The 17,025-nt window shown below is 41.8% G+C and overlaps 1 protein-coding gene across 4 annotated transcripts in view; it reads right to left on the bottom strand.

Moving 5' to 3' along the window:
• Ppp2r5e (protein phosphatase 2 regulatory subunit B'epsilon) overlaps positions 1-17,025 on the bottom strand; it is a 148,190-nt gene that overhangs the window by 11,717 nt on the left and 119,448 nt on the right. For all 4 annotated transcript variants that reach the window (XM_070032043.1, XM_070032059.1, XM_070032053.1 and 1 more), the window contains 7 exons: positions 11,838-11,968; positions 11,656-11,715; positions 10,887-10,995; positions 9,461-9,514; positions 9,309-9,359; positions 5,269-5,388; positions 1,213-1,340 (listed from right to left, as the gene is read on the bottom strand). In XM_070032043.1, coding sequence (XP_069888144.1) covers positions 1,213-1,340; positions 5,269-5,388; positions 9,309-9,359; positions 9,461-9,514; positions 10,887-10,995; positions 11,656-11,715; positions 11,838-11,968 — 653 coding nt within the window. The remainder of the gene's footprint in view (positions 1-1,212; positions 1,341-5,268; positions 5,389-9,308; positions 9,360-9,460; positions 9,515-10,886; positions 10,996-11,655; positions 11,716-11,837; positions 11,969-17,025) is intronic.

Below are 17,025 nucleotides of genomic sequence, written 5' to 3'. Positions count from 1 at the left end.
GGTCTATCAATAAAATCTGGCAAATTTGAAAACTAAGATGATGCTTTGCAGTTACATGCAAAAATTCTGAAGACAAAAATATGATGCACTGAATTCTACCTACTAATTTTTAATGTCATATAAAAATTTCCTTCCATTACATACAGAAATGTATAAGGCCACAGAATGCCTGACCTAGGGTTGAATTAAACTTCTTAATTTTTTTTTCTCCTATAGAATCTGATGATTGAGCTGGTTGCTGGGAAATGGATTTTGCCATAAAATGCTAATCTATTCAGACCATTTCCCACCATATCCATCTTTCATTATTTCCTCATCTTCTGGCACCATTCCCCAAATACCTCATTATTTGCCCTCCCAAACTTACAGGTTTCAGAACAGGTACTTTTTAATGGTTTTGTGCTTTTGAAATTTTAGTTTTTAATAGTACTAGAACTTGAACTCAGTCCTCCTGCTTGTATGATTACAACTGAAGCTCCCCACTCTGATTTTTGCTAGTTTTTTTTTTTTGGGGGGGGGGGGGTTGGGGGGAGGCCAGTCCTAGGGCTTGAACTTAGGGCTTGGGCACTGTCCCTGAGCTTCTCTGCTCAAGGCTAACACTCTATCACTTGAGTCACAGCACCACTCCAGCTTTTACTGTTTTTGTGGTATTGAGTTATCAAACCCAGGGCTTCATGCATGCTAGGCAAACACTCTACCTTCTAAGCCACATTTCCAGCCTGCTAGTTGTTTTTGAGATAGGGTTTTATTTTCTGCCAAGGCATGTGCTTGGGTATAGAGTACCCATTTAACCCATTAGGCTTCCTATGAAGCTAGAATAAAAGATGCATGCCACTGTGTCTGGCTGCTGAGGTGAGCTTGGGCTGGCCTGATCCTGATCCTGATGCTCTGAATCTCAGCCTCCCAAGTAGCTAGAATTACAGATGTGAGCCACTGGTATCTGGTTAGCTTTGGCCTTTTTATGATTGAACAGGTGCTTTAAGATCCACTTAAGCACTACTACCGCATCAGTATCTTCTTGGTTCCAGCACATCCCCATACTTCTGGCTACCTTCACACATAAGTCAATAGCTATTTTAACAATACAGTAGCTGGCACCTAGCATTCAAGAGTTTATTAAACAAAAGAGGAGAAGTAAGGGAAAGAAGAGCAAAGAAGAAAGGGGAGGGCAGAGAGGAGGAGAGGAAAGAGAAAGGACACTGAAAAACCTACGGATTCCAATGTTCTTTTGAAATCCTATAAAGACTGGAAAACATGATGGGAAGGATAACGTTAGAGTTTTCTTCTATCAAACTCATAATGTATTCATTATTCCAATAATAGAGGGCCCTTTCTGCCACCTGTGGGAGAAGAAAACAAAAGTAAATTACATGCTATCTAAACAAAAGCATTATAAATAGTTCAAGCAAAAGTAAAATGAAGTATTCATCACATTTTATATACTTGCAGATTTTAAGAGCTCTAGGAAGTTCTAAAGTGGTTCATCAACTTCAAGAAGAAAAAACTGTACTTTCTCTCCCTGTTAGTTTATCTTCTCCTTTATGTCTGCTCCTCTCATCTGAGTTGTAGGTTCCCCTACATTCCGGGCCATCCCCTTTACTCTAGCTCCTCCTACAGATCCTCTTTCTGTTCTCTTATTCTCATGCTTCAGATCAACCCTAGAGCCCAGCACATGGCTGGGGTTTAGCAACAGTGCTCAGGAAAACCCACAGACAGCCATCTGTGGCAGCCACATTTACCAAGCACTGCCTGTGGCCAGACCCTAAGCTATACTGTGTCTAGAATGCATTATCTCTACTGCCAGCCAGTTTTTCTCTTTAAGAGAAAAACACAAAGGCTCAGAGAGATCAGGTAACTCATTCAAAGTTACACTGCTAGCAAAGCACAAAGGCTAGGAACTCAAGCCTAGGACCAGAGCTCCTTCAAACAGGGGAAACCAAGAGGGTTTAGCTTCTGACCTCAGAGATGCTTGTGATGCAACACGTACTCATTGCCATCTCAGGTCTCTATTCTCTGCTTGCCATGTTACCAAGTTATTATAATTTGGTCTTCTGGGCCTGAGTTACTTATCTTGGATTTTATGATTTTAAAAGTATACCTCAAAACAAAATCTAAAATCTCTAAGAAGTGTATACATATATAGGAAAGGAAAAAGGATTGTCTTCCTTCCTCTGTACAAATGAAGAACTTAAGTGTTTTTTTTTTTAATAATTTATTTAGTTGGTTGTCGGGCTTAAACTCAGGGCCTGGGTGCTGTCCCTGAGCCTCTCTGGGTTCAAGGCTAGCCCTCTACCACTTGAGCCATATAGACACTTCTAATTTTTGAGTGCTGAATTAGCGATGAGAGTCTTGCCAAGACTTTACTGCCCTGGCTGGCTTTGAACCCTGAACTTCAGATCTCAGCCCCCTGGGTAGCTAGGATTACAGCTGTGAGCCAACAGTCCTGGCTATTTATTACTTGAGCCATAGTACCACACCCAGCTTTTTCTGAGTACTTTATTAGAGATGAGTCTCATGGACTTTTCTGCCCAGGCTGGATTCAAACCATGATCCTCAGATCTCAGCCTCCAGAGTAGCTAGGATTATAGGCATGAGCCACCGACACCTGGCTCAGAACTTAGGTTTTAGAAGGAAAAAGCACGTAACACCATAGCATATAGTCAAATGTGAAAACACCTTTCCATGTCCCTTTTCAACTCGGTTCAAAAACAAATTGTGAGATTCCTTAGGCAGTAGACTCTGAGAGTCCAGAGAATACTTTTACTGAATATTTACTATGCTCCAGGCACAGTGCTACACAAGCTCCTTTAAGCCTCACAACCACTTTGTAGCTGGGGAAACTGAGGCTTAAAAGCTACTGACTGTCACAAGGTCATGTGGCTAGCAGATTCTGAATGCTCTGCTCTAAACCCCTTTACTGTTATCCCTAAGGACAGCACCATTCACTGCTAGAGAGAGGCATACCTGTGGCCCCACCCAGTGCAAACTGGCAGGGGCCTACCAGAAAGATGGATAGACGTAGAGGAGAGAGCAGACAAAGCAATCTAACCTCACACACCAAGAGAGGATTGTGTGAGAACACACCAAGGAGACAACACACATGCCAGAAAACAGCATTAAAAACCACCAGGCCAGCACCGTCATCAAGACTTCCAGTCCCCAGAACTGTGAACACATAAAATCTGTGTCCTTTAAGCCATTCAGCCCATGATATTCTGTTAGGCTAGTGTGTGTGTGTGTGTGTGTGTGTGTGTGTGTGTGTGTGTGTGTGTGTGTGTGTGTGTGTGTGTGTGTGTGTGTGTGTGTGTGTGTGTGTGTGTGTGTGTGTGTGTGTGTGTGTGTGTGTGTGTGTGTGTACGTGCGCGCACGCACACTTGCACGCACATGCCTGCCTGCATCTGAGTACATGTATGCAAGTGAGCACACATGCACACACTGGTCCTAGGGCTTGAACTCACCACTTGGTCACTGTCCCTCAGCTTTTGTGCTCAAGGCTTACTGCTCTACTCTTGAGCCACAGCTCCACTTCTGGCTGTCTGCCAGCTGATTTTCCTTCCCCAGATGGTTTTGAACTGCAATCCTGATCTCAGCCTCCTGAGTAGCTAGGGTTATAAGCATGAACTACTGGTACCCAGCCCTCTGGTAGGGTATCTTCAGCTGACCAACATGTCTCTCCCATCTAAGGTTCTGAGCATCATTTAAACCTCCCGAGTGATGTTCACATGAGAGATTTCTACTCTTTAGCTTCATTACACCAAACATTCTGTTCAAGTGGGAAAGTAAGGCAAATGACCTTTGCCCGAGTGCTACAGGTCCTTGTAATATTCAAAATATCTATATACTATTTCCACCATTGCGGGGACAAGGGCTGAACTTAAGGCTTTATGGTTGTTAGGTACCAGCTCTAATATTGAGGTATAGCTCCAGTCTTTTTTGCTTTGATCTTGCTTTTCACTTGGCTGGTCTAGACAGCAGTCCTCCTATTTACATTTTCCTGACATGGCTTTGGTGACAAAAATGTACCATCACACCCAGCTTTTTCTTCTGAAATGGGATCTTGGAATCTTTTCTGCTCAGGGTGGCCTAAAATTGTGATCCTCTGATCTCAGCCTCCCATGTATCTGCCACTCTACTTAACCATTAGCTAAGATAGGGTCTCCTGAACTCTTTCCTGGCATGGTGTGAATCTCAATCCTCCCCCACTGCAGCCTCTTTAGTTGTGATGAGCCCGCTGGTGCCAGGCAATTCTCAGCTTTTCTATCTATACTCAGACATGCATTATCTCATGTGAACACTCCATCTAACAGTTTTTACTTTGTTACCCCTTTTGTCCTTTGTGGTACAAGTACTAGATTGCTGGAAGATCACTGCTTTGACATACTAACATAACTTTAGATTAAAAAAAATTAAAACAGAAGTAACAGCCAATGTCTCTGACTGACAGCGGAGGGAAAAGTCCACTATCCAATGATTCCTTCGGGTGCTTCAATGATGTAAGCTAAAATGAGAATAATCTGTTCAAGATGTGAAGCAGCATGTAGTCAACCCTCCAGGTTTGTGAGATGGACCTCTGGTGAGACAGCCAGAAGACAAGACAAAAAATGTGTTCAACCTTGATCTTCTTTGCTTCTCTCTTGTACAGGTTCTACAGCTCAGCAGCAAGGGCCATGGTGAGGATAGACACTCAGGCTTATCTTCCCTGTGCTCCCCTGAGCAGCCACAAGGAGGCAGAGCAGTCCATGGGAAGGCAGAGCTTCACCAAGAAGCTGTATCCAAGATCAAAATTTAACTCTACTTAATCCCTATAACATTAGGACATTGAGCAAAGCATTCTCGGAGCCTCATCTCAAGAACTGGACAAGTGGATAATGTGATAATAATGTGGTTATCAAAGGATAATGACACTTACAAATAACATAAGTAAAGCATCTAGCATAATATAGAACACTGTTTGTCTTTTTCTTTTTAATCATTATTTGGCATTCAATCTCACTCACTCAAGAAACACAACAGGCCACTTGGTACTTAGCAAGCTGGTGTTCACCTGTGTGAATCTGAAAGCCAGCATGCCTTTCTCGCAGGGGTGGCAGAACACGCTGGGAGGCACGTGGTAATGACCCATGGTTACTATTTAAAACAATGCCACAATCATGTGCAAAAACAGCAAATAAAATCACGCAGCCAGGGCCGTGACACTCCAACACCAATGAAACGTAACCAAAACAATTCAGGCTGTACAGGTCCCTTTGGTTCATGTCTTCTACTAACCTGAAAATGGGGGCTAGATACACACTTGGCAATCTGTTTAAATAAAGGTTCTTGAATTTTAACAAATTGTGAAGGTTCAATCACATCCAAAATTTCTTCGAGTTCCCCAAGGAACATGACCTGTAAGTAAAAGCAAAACACAAAATTTAAGCTATTTCATTTTTTAAAAAAATACAGGTTCAAAAAAAATACAGGTTCAATGAAGCCTAATGAGTTTACACCATCTTAAGAAAAATATATGCATAAAAGTAAAAACAAATGAACCAGGCCATTATCCCATGTTTATTAGGGGATGCTCCTTCCACAAGGAATTCACCATGAGGTCTATGTTGTTAAAACTAAGTTCCCATGAGCCTTGAACTGAATTGCTCAGGGACAGCTCCCAGGCCTAGAGCTCAAGCCCCACGACTGACAAAAAAAAAAAATAGAGAGAGATCTTTCATGCGATTGTTTCTAACATATTTATAAGATATGTCTTTGTTGCTTTGTATGTCCCTCCCCCATGGTATAACCCCTGCTTGCACTGTATTTGATGTTGGTATATGTGGAGGGGAAGGGAAAAAACAAATTGCTAAAACAGGGATACAGGAGGACCCATTACAACACTAAGATGTACAAGTTGTTATGTCGAAAAACAAACTTTACAACTTTGGTGGGGTGGATGGGGGGGGAGGATGTGAAGGGGAAACAAAGGAGGAGGCTACAATGCTTGATAAGAAATGTACTCATCTTGCCCATGTAATTGTAACCCCTCTGTACAGTATTTTCACAATTAAAAAAATACGTTTATAAAAACAAAAACAAAAATTAAAAACAACAACAACAAAAAAAAACTAAGTTCCTCTAACACCAAAAGAATAGTTATTCTTTAACCCGGAGGCCTTACATGCTATACCAGGCCTGGGGGCATGGACTCTCCCTGCAGAGCCCCTCTCCATTGCTAGCAGCCCAGCAACCTCACCAACCACCCAGCCTTTAGTTTTAAACAGGAGGGTGGCCCTCCTATATGACATGCCAAAGTCCATGGCACTGGCCAAGCACTGAACTCCCTGCTGCGTGCTCCTTTAAAAACATTAGCAGATAATATTGTGGAAAAAAAAAAAAAAAAAAAAAAAAAAAAAAAAAAAACATTAGCAGAGGCTGGGAAGGTGGCTCAGTGGTAGAGTGCTTGCCTTGCATACATGAGGCCCTGGGTTTGATTCCTCAGCACCATATAAGCAGAAAAAGCCAGAAGTGGTGCTGTGGCTCAAGTGGTAGAGCTCCAGCCTTGAGCTGAAAAGCTGAAGGACAGCACCCAGAGTTCAGGCCCCACAACCGACCAAAAACAAAACAAAACAAAAACAAAACATTAGCAGAACAGCAAAAGTGCAAGAGACTAGAATACGTTCACTCCCCTGTATGAACGAATGATATTATATCAATCAGCACAAACGTACCTATTCTCTATGCTTATGCTTATCCTTACATGTACACACACATATATGCATGCATATGCGCGCGCGCGCGCGCACACACACACACACACACACACACACACACACACACACACACACACACACACACACACACACACACACACACACACACACACACACACACACACACACACACACACACACACACACACACACACACACACACTGCTCTCCATAAAAACCAATAATTCTCATGGCTCCTGCACTGTGTGCCTAGAGAACAGAGCATTCAGATTTCAAAAGGGAATCAGAAAAACAGTAGATTTTGTTAAATGTATTAAATATAACAGAAAAGTGATGACAAAAACGGATTACCTATTTAGCCATGAGGAATAATTATGGAAAAAATTAAGTATTCAGTAACAAGAAAAATGACACTGTTTTTAGATCTGAGATACATGGGGTAGGGAGTAATGCAGAATTTAATTTTACCTAACAGTATTAAGAAATAAGATAGAGGCTGGGAAGGTGGCTCAGTGGTAGAGTGCTTGCCTTGCACACATGAGGCCCTGGATTCAATTCCTCAGCACCACACAAGCAGAAAAAGCCAGAAGTGGAGCTGTGGCTCAAGTGGTAGAGTGTTAACCTGGAGCTGAAGAGCTGAGGGATAGCACCCAGGCCCAGAGTTCAGGCCCCACAACCGGCAAAAAAAAAAAGAAATAAGATGAGCTAAATACTAATGGTTCATGTCTGTAATCCTAGCTACTCAGGAGGCTAAGATCTGAGGATCACGTTTCAAAACAAAACCAGCCCCAGGCAGGAAAGTCTATGAAATTCGTATCTCCAATTAATTAACAAAAAGCTGGAAATAGCACTGTGGTTCCAAGTTGCTAGAGCACTACCACTGAACACAAAAGTTCAAGGCCTGCCCTGAGTTCAAACCCCAGGACCCCTCTCCCCACCAAAAAAAAAAAAGGAAAAGAAAAAAAAATTACCTTCTACCCGACACTGTTCACACCTGTAATCTTAGCTACTCAGGGGGCTGAGATCTGAGATCTGAGTTCAAAGTCTGTAAAATCTGTAAGATTTTTATCCCCAATTAACCATTTTAAAAAAGCCAGAAGTGGAGCTGTGGCTCAAGTGATAGAGTACTAGCCTTGATCAAAAAAGGTAAGAGACAGTGCCTAGGCCCTGAAGTTGAGCCCCAGGAGGGCACAAAAAAAAAAAAAAAAGAAGAAGAAGAAGAAGAAGGAAGAAGAGGAGGAGGAGGAGGAGGAGGAGAGGAAGAGGAAAGCAAAAAAAGAAAAAAGAAAAAGAAAAGATGGCATTCTGAAATTGTGTAAAGCAAGGGATGGAAAATTAAAGCTGATTGAAAAAAGTTGTTCCTATATGCCCTTTGCGTGTACTCTTCCAAAAAAATATAAGGCTAACAGTTGACCTCTGTTTCCAGGCCACCCTGCACATAGTTCCTAATCTTTCAGAGAGTAGCTGTAGGGCTGAGACAGAGCCAGGAGGCTCCACCCAAGCTTCCTGCTGGAGACTCACTACTCCTCACAGTTCCTGCCTGCTTAGGTCTCAGCAAAGCTCTAAATGATTATAGGTCAGAACCTTTCAGAGCCACCTATAAAAGGCTAAAGCTACAGTTGTGCTGTATATTAAGATAATACACAGTAAGATCCCACCTATACTGTACTTTAAAGTGGGGATTTCAGGGGTTGGGAAGGTGGCTCAGTGGTAGAGCATTTGCCTTGCATGCCTGAGGCCCTGGGTTCGATTCCTCAGTACCACCTAAGCAAAAAGAAAAAAAGCCGGAAGTGGTGCTGTGGCTCAAGTGGTAGAGCGCTAGCCTTGAGCTGAATTGCTGAGGGACAGCGTCCAGGCCCAGAGTTCAGGCCCCACGACCGGACCCAGAAAAAAAAAAAGGGGGGGGGGATTTCAGCAGGTATGATTTCAGAGATGCTCTACCATCTCTACACCAACAGTACCATCTCCAAGCTATGCAGAAGGTCACAAGGACAGTGACAAGTGAACAACAGGAGTTTGGCCTGGTGTTACCTAAGGCTTAGCAGCACAGGCTAAAAGCATGCTATACAGGCATTTGGAGGCGCCTCCTGACCTACTCACCTGCTTTCCTCTGGTGTACTTGAGAGGACTACTTAACCTCTCTAAGCCTCAATTTCATCCCCAGTAAAATGAGAATACTAATAGCCCTGCCTCATGGAGCTACATGGTTTAGATGGAATTATATCTGTGGTTTATTTGTGTGTGTGTGTGTGTGTGTGTGTGTGTGTGTGTGTGTGTGTGTGTGTGTGTGTGTGTGCGCGTGCGTGTGTGCGTGCACATGCACGGGCACATGTTTGATGGTACTAAAGGTTAGATCCATTCTCTCAGGCCTTGTTGTTGGGGGAGGCAGAGGAATTTTACTGTTTGTTTTAATACAGGGTTTCATGCTTTTGCTTGGGATGGTCTCAAACTGAAATCCTCTTGCCTCCTGAATATATGGGATTACAGACATGCACCAGTACAGTTGGAAAGATGTGATTTCACACATTTAGACCAATGTCTGGCTTTACAAAGTTTAAGTTACTGTCAGTAAGTTACTGACACTCGAGAGTATGCACTTACCTCTTTTTGACTGCATGTTTTAGGCCAAAATTTCATTAACCCCCTAATAACCTAAAAGAAGAAAAAAAAATTAAAGGTATATAACTGTTCAGATACACATTCAGGAAAAGTGGTTTTTCTGAAGTTTTTTGAAACTATAACGAAACACTTACTGGTTCAGTGAGTGAAGGGTCTTTTTCCAGAAATTGTACTATACAATACGCCAACTGAAGAAGCAAAAAGGAAAGGCAAAACTTTACATTCCACATCTAAGGGTGCAAATGAGTATTAAAACCTACTGCTCTCTGGTTTCAATTTGTACATTCTGGGTTTAATGTCCCATCAGTTCATTTTAAATATAATAAAAGTAAATTTTATCAAGCAAAAGAGAACTACTTCTTATTTACTTTTTTTTCCCTTCAGTAAGATGGAATCTCTGGTCTTGAACTCCTAGATTCAAGTGAACTTCCGACCTCAGCCACTAAGAATTGCTGGGACTGGAGGTATGCACTACTACATCTAGCTGAAAGTGGCTTTCACAAGCCAAAATATGGCGTTAATAACGAAGGCTCTAGGAGAATTTTGAAGAACTAATGAAAAACAGCCATCCCTTGCTATATTGCAGTTCACTTATTGTGGCTTCACTGTACTGTGAGTTTTTTTAAGAAAAATATATAAACAGCCAGGTGCCAGGGGCTCACACCTGTAATCCTAGCTACTCAGGAGGCTGAGATCTGAGGATCAAGGTTCAAAGCCAGCCTGGGCAGGAAAGTCCATGAGACTCTTATCTCCAATTAACCACGATAAAAACTGGAAGTGGTGCTGTGGCTCAAGTGGTAGAGTGCTCGCCTTGAACTTAAGGGCCCAGGGACAGTGCTCAGGCCCAGAGTTCAAGCCCCACAACTAACCAAAAACAGAACAAAACACACAAAAACAAAAAACAAAAAAACCCCACATAAATAGTGATCCCTCACCTACTGCAGGAGCTACATTCCAGAGGCTCCCGCCAGAGGTGAAAATTCGCTAAGGAACAAAAAGTAAGCCGCAATACAATACAGCAAGGGACGACTATATAATGCTGCTACTTAGATTTTTACCTGTTATGGGAGTCTCTGGAAATGTAACTCCCATGATAGATAAGGGTTCAGGTTTTAAACTGTAACAAGTTTAAACACCTTTTTTAATTTTTTGGTCCTGGGGCTTGAACTCAGAGCCTAGGTGTCTGCCCCTGAGCTTCTTTGGCTCAAGACTAGCACTCTACCACTTGAGCCACAGCACCTCTTCAGACTTTGTCTGAGTAATTTATTGGAGGTAAAAGAGTCTCAGACTTTCCTGCCCAGACTGGCTTCCAACTGTGATTCTCCCCAGATCTCAGCCTCCTGAGTAGCTAGGGTTACAAGCAATTATGGAAATACTAATGTCAAAAGAACTAAGTTTGCAAACTTTTCATTCTGCTTCAAAAGCAGTTGTAAAAAGTGTGTGCATTCCTAAAACCATAGCACTTGACAGGTTGAGGCAGGAGGATCAAAGGTTCAAGGTCAGTCTGTGGTATATAATCAGATGCTGTCTCCAAAAAATACCAGTCTTTCCAAGTTCTACCTGGGCATGGAAGAGTGACAAGCTCCTGACGGTATGTAAAGGGATCAGCACTTTCACCAGAAACTGTTTGTGTTCTGCCTTAAGAGGTAAAGCAAAGCCATTGATAATACTAGGAAAAAGGAAAAGAGATACAAATTAGCAATCCAAGCATAGCCAGCACCCTATACCACCAACTGACCACGTGGGACTGTTAACTCTGAATAAGCTTCTATTATAGACCCAGACACACAGCCACAACATACTTATGCCCACTTCAGTGGTCATCAATGCTTCATAGTTGCTTCAAAGTATATTTAAGTAGGAAAGGAGTGAGAAGCTAAATTTGCTTATGATCACCTAACAAAGGCTCCTGTGCTCTTAAAACTAGTCAGATGGTTCCCCAAAACATTTGTGTGTGTATGTGTGTGCCATGTGCCAGTACCAGAACGTGAACCCAGGGCCTGGGTGCTCAAGGCTGCCATGTGACAGTTCTACTTTCAACTTTTGGGTGGTTAATTGGAGATAAGCATCTCATAGACTTTCCTAACTAGCTAGAATTACAAGTGTGAGCTACCAATGCCTAGCCCAAAAACTTTTTATCAGCATCTTTTATTTTTCCTTCCTCCTTCTTTTCCTCCCTGTCACTGCCTCCCTTGCTAAACTTCCTCCTGAAATACAACCTTTAAGTTTTGAGAAATGTTCCTTGATTTCTTGAAGTCTCTGCTTAGCTAGTATCTGATCTTCAGAATGCTATTTACCTGAGATGAGCAATTATGTAACAAGTGCTCACCTTCCTAATATTTCCAGCAGTTCAGCTACACCATTGAAGTGTTCAGTTTCATAAACAAACCTGGGGAGGGGAAGAAGGAGAATAAAGTCAAGACTGTGGGGTTGACATATGGCACGTTTACTTCTTATTTCTATGAAAACATTAACTTTGCCCCTTCTCCTGCTCCCCCACCCTCCACTTACCTTAGAAAAATATTGTTAATCTGTTTTCGGATAAATGCTCTAAGACCAAGAAACTTGCCATAAATTCTGTGCAAGACTGTTTTTAAGTAGTCCCGTTCCCGAGGGTCTTCACTGTCAAATAGCTCCAAAAGCTATTGTGAAGAAAAGATAGGGCAGATGTCAGTGGCAGTTGCTGGAAAGGATTTAGGAATGCTATTGTGCATTATTTAAAACCTCTGCCTTCCTTCTTTTTTCTTTTCCATCTCAGCCTCCAAGGTAGCTGGAGCTTCTGTCCTCAAAAAGTTACCAATCATATACCAGGCACAGTGCTAATCTCTGAAAATAGAGTGCTAACAAATGTGACAGACAAAGGGGTTTGTAATCCAGTGAAGATACAAATAATAACAACAACAAATGTAATCATGGTCAACACCTGCACTCTGCATGTTTATTATAAGATAGTGCTATCTCAGTTTTGCACATCAGGAAAAGGGGGCACAGAAAGTTTACGTGACCTGCTGTGGGTTTGCAGCTGGTCAGCAGTAGAGCTGAGATCTGAACCTAGGCATTCAAGGTCTTAAAGGCATTTCCTCAAACACTGTACTATTATACTGCTTATGTTCCAAATATAGGACTTCAGCTCTACCAACATATACAGGTACATAAACAACCTAACCTAAAGCATACATCAAAACTCCTAATGATGCCAACAAAATTCTCCTTTTTTTATCTGTGCTCTTGTTACCTAGGCATGCTCATTTTGTAAATATTCATCAGATTACTTCTATATAAATTACATGCAAATAACTCTTAAAAATATGGAACCTTAAATAATAGAAACCTGCCAGGTGCCAGTGACTCATGCCTGTAATCCTAGCTACCCAGGAGGCTGAGATCTGAGGATCGCAGATCAAAGCCAGACCAGGCAGGAAACTCCATGAGACTCTTATCTCCAATAAACTACTAGAAAAACGGAAGTGGCACTGTGGCTCAAGTGGTACAGTGCTCACCTTGAGCTGAAGAACTCAGGGACAGTGCCCAAGCTCAGAGTTCAAGTCCCACAATTGACCAAAAATAAATAAAACAAACAAACAAATAAAATAAATAGAAACCTGGTAACATCACATCCATGTATTCTTGAGACTCAGACCTCAAAAGAGGTAGTAGTTACAAAAGAGAAGTATTATACCAAATGACAGTAGGCACTACACATTGAACTCAGCCGCTATCAAAAATACCAGCTGCAGCGAGGCACCTGGGGCTCATGCCTGTAATCTTAGCTACTCAGGAGGCTGAGAACTTGGGGACTGCAGCTGGAAGCCAGCTTAGGTAGGAAAATCTGTGTAACTCTATCTCCAATTAAGAACCACAAAAAAAAGGGGGGGGTGATGGGAAGGAATGAGAAGGGGAAACAAAGGAGGAGGCTACAATGCTTGATAAGAAATGTACTCATTACCTTACTCATGTAATTGTATCCCCTCTGTATTTTCACAATTAAAAAAATATATTGAAATACAAAAAAAATGGGTTAAAAAAAAGAAAGAAAGAAGAAAAAATCATTTTTGCAAGGTGGGGGGGGTGGGGGTGGGGAGAAGAACCACAAAGCCAAAAGTGAAGCTGCCCTTCAAGTGACTGAGCGCTAGCCTTGGAGAAAAGAAGCTCGGGGAGAGTACCCAGGTCCTGAGTTCAAACCCCAGGACCAGCACTAAAAAAATAAAACACAAAATCAGCTGCTTTGTTTTCCAGGAATTGGTCAAATCTTTAGCTATATAGATAGACATAATTCCAGGGGGAGTGGGGGGTGGGGGGAGATGGGAAGGGATGGGAAGGGGAAACAAAGGAGGAAGCAACAATGCTTGATAAAAAATGCACCCATTACCTTGCCCATGTATTTTCACAATAAAATTTTAAAAAAAGATATAATACCGCTGGGAAGGTGGCTCAGTGGTAGAGCGCTTGCCTTGTATGCATAAGGCCCTGGGTTCGATTCCCCAGCACCACATAAGCAAAAAGGAAAAAAGCCAGAAGTGGCGCTGTGGTTCAAGTGGTAGAGCGCTAGCCTTGAGTGGAAGAGCTGAGGGACAGCACACAGGCCCAGAGTTCAGGCCCACAACTGGACCCAAAAAAAAAAAAAAGATATAATACCAACACTCAGGGGGCTGACACAGAATCTCATAAAAATAAACAAGAGGGAGGGGAAATGAGGGAGAGCAAAAAGGGGATGGATTTGATCAGACTGTCACAAATAATGTATGCTAATAAAAAAGAAAGGGAGGGACAGGAGAAGGGAGGAATGGAGGCTGGAGGGAAAAAGGGAAGGAAGAAAGGAAAATAAATACACAGGACCTAGAGAAGCAAAAACCATCAGGTTACAGAGGGGACACAAAATTAAAAGCCTTACATATCTCGATTTCAAAACTTACTATAAGCCTATAGTAATCAAAGAAGTGTGATACTGACATAGGATAGATATGCCAAGTGAGAATTAAGAGTCCAAAAATAAATCTCAAATGTATAGTCAACTGATTTCCTGTAAGGATGTGAGGATATTTCAGCACAGAAAGAACAGTGTTCTCCACCAATGGTGCTAGGATGATTGGATATCCACGTGCAATAGATAAAGTTGGACCTCTACCTCATACCAAATACTCAAATCTATTTTCAAAAAAAAAAACAACCTAAAGAACTGAACTATAGAAGAAAATGTAAAAATAAGTGTTCATAGTCCTAGACGAAGTGATTTATTTTTAGCTGTGAAATGAAAAGCTTATCTAGGCAATAAGAGAAAAAAATAGACTATCAAAATAAAAACATCAGTGCTTTAAAGAACACTATCAGGCTAGGAATGTGGCTTAGTGGTAGAGTGCTTGCCTAGCACGCATGAAGCCCTGGGTTCAATTCCTCACTACCACATACCACACAGAAAAAGCCAGAAGTGGCACTGTGGCTCAAGTGGTAGAGTTCTAGCCTTGAGCAAAAGAAGCTGAGGGACAGTGCCCAGGCACTGAGTTCCATTTAAAATTGAATGATCTTTATTTTAAATGGACATTGCAAAGAAGGTATACAAATGACTAATAGATGCATGAAAAAGCATTCGATTTCACTAATCACAACAGTAGCACCAACCCCAAACAAAAACAAGATACCACTTGGTGACTGTAACTAAAAAAGCATTGGTAAGGATGTAAAGAAATTGAAACCCTCGTACATGGTTGGCAAGCAAATGGGTGCATTCAGTGTGGAAAATAGCTTGGCAGTTGCTCAAAAGTTTTACAGTTAGACAATTCCACACTCCCAGTGTACAATGAACAGAACTGAAGCCATATATCCATACGAAAACAATACAAAAATGTTCAGAGCAGGGAAGAGAGACTACACACAGAAAGCACAATACTATCATTATATATATATTAAAAAAAAAAAAAAGCGTGATACACGCGAGGTGCCAGGGTGGTGGTAAAAGCAAGACAATGTCATCTGCTTTCAGAGAGCCCAGTCCAGTGCTGGCCACGCTGAATAAACACAGCACAGGACGCTGTACAAATGTGTAAGACACTTACTCTATATGGAAGGAAAACAATGACAGAGATGGTTTCTCTAAAAAGTGATATCCCAAAAAAGCAGTAAGAGTTTAAAAGTAGGGCAGCAATATTTGTATTAGTCAGCTTTTGGGGGTTATAACAAGCAAGAACTTAGCTCAGGCTACTTATGAGGAAGAAAAGGTGTATTTAGCTCATCAAAGTCCAAATGGTACAGCACAGCTGTAGGCAAGGGCTGCGCCTAATGACATCACCCTATAGTGCAGCTATCAATCATGTGGGAGCAGACCAGGAACAGAGAAGCAAACGCTGGTATCCCACAATGCTTCCCACTAGCCCACTCCAAACACTGCCCTGTGTGAACTCCAATCAGCTGCTGACATCATACATAAGCCTTCTCAATATCTACACTGAAAGCTGGAAGCTGACAGAGCGATTCCATAAACATCTAGAGGAAGATGAATAAAATGACACAAATGTGTGTCTAACTAAAATGTCAATCAAATATGTAGGCAGAAAAAGATAGCATCCAGACAAGTGATCTTTTAAAACATGTACATCAAGTATCAAATTTGCATCAAGGTAACTTTCTCATCAAGTATCAAGAGAACATGTTCCACCAAGCAAAGACATGGTCCAGAAAAAGGCAAAAGAAATCTCAGGGGGACCACTTGGACTTAGCCTGAGAGAAGGTACCAGTGCCAAGCAGAGCCAGATGACCAGGGCTCCAGGAAGGAGGCCTCCAAGAAGAAAAGGAAGGAAGAGAGTAAGGAGAAAAAAAAAATCATAATGTAAGACTTGAAGCTTTGAAACTACTATAGGAAAACAGATGAAGATCTAATCACAGGCAATGGCTCAAGAAATAAGACCAAGAACTGCCAAATAGGATTGCCTCAAATTAAAAAGCTTCTCCATTTGCAGAAGCTAGATCTAAAATACACTGGGACATTACCTATACAGACTCTAGGCATTCACACACAGTGAGACCAAAGGAGGGTATTCTCAGGAGAGGAACACAAAGCTGCAATGCCTGTGTGCATCTCTCTGATCTATAAAATAATATTTATTGATATATACTCCAGGAAATGGGAGCTGTTGTTCTTGTTTTCTTTGTCTTATTTCCCATAAACAATTCAGAAAAAGCCAGAAGTGGTGCTGTGGCTCAAGTAGTACAGTGCTAGCCTTGAGCACAGAGAGGCTCTGGGTCAGCACCCAGGCCCTAAGTTAAAGCACCGCCAGCCCGCCCCGGACTGGCAAAAAGGACCACTATGGGAAATGAAGAGATTATGGCAACAGAGTGGGCCATAATCCCCACTGGGCCAAAGGATTAAAGAGGAAGTTTCTAGTAACTCTTGCCTTGAAGACCTTTATGGAAAATAAGTATAAAAATTTCAAAGGTAAAAATATGAACAATTCTACTAAGTCACAGCTTCCTTCCAATTTTAGGCATTCTAACTAGCCAGGTCAATTCCCCCTTTATGTATTGTATCGAATTCAAGGAAACCTTGTGATTTCAAAGGAAGACAATCAATTTGGTCAGCATTTCAAAAGAGAGCTGTTGTAACTACATAAAAATGCACTAACAGGCTGCAGGTGGGGACTGGCTACTGGTAGGACTCAGGTAAATGAACATGCAGTAAGTGTCCTTGTTCAGAAAATATTCAGAATTT

Source organism: Dipodomys merriami, unplaced genomic scaffold (genome assembly GCF_024711535.1).
Source record: "Dipodomys merriami isolate MVZ:Mamm:240054 unplaced genomic scaffold, mDipMer1.0.p SCAF_1, whole genome shotgun sequence".
Taxonomy (NCBI): domain Eukaryota; kingdom Metazoa; phylum Chordata; class Mammalia; order Rodentia; family Heteromyidae; genus Dipodomys; species Dipodomys merriami.
Note: the sequence above shows the minus strand (reverse complement) of the source record. Positions and strands in the feature narration are given on the sequence as shown.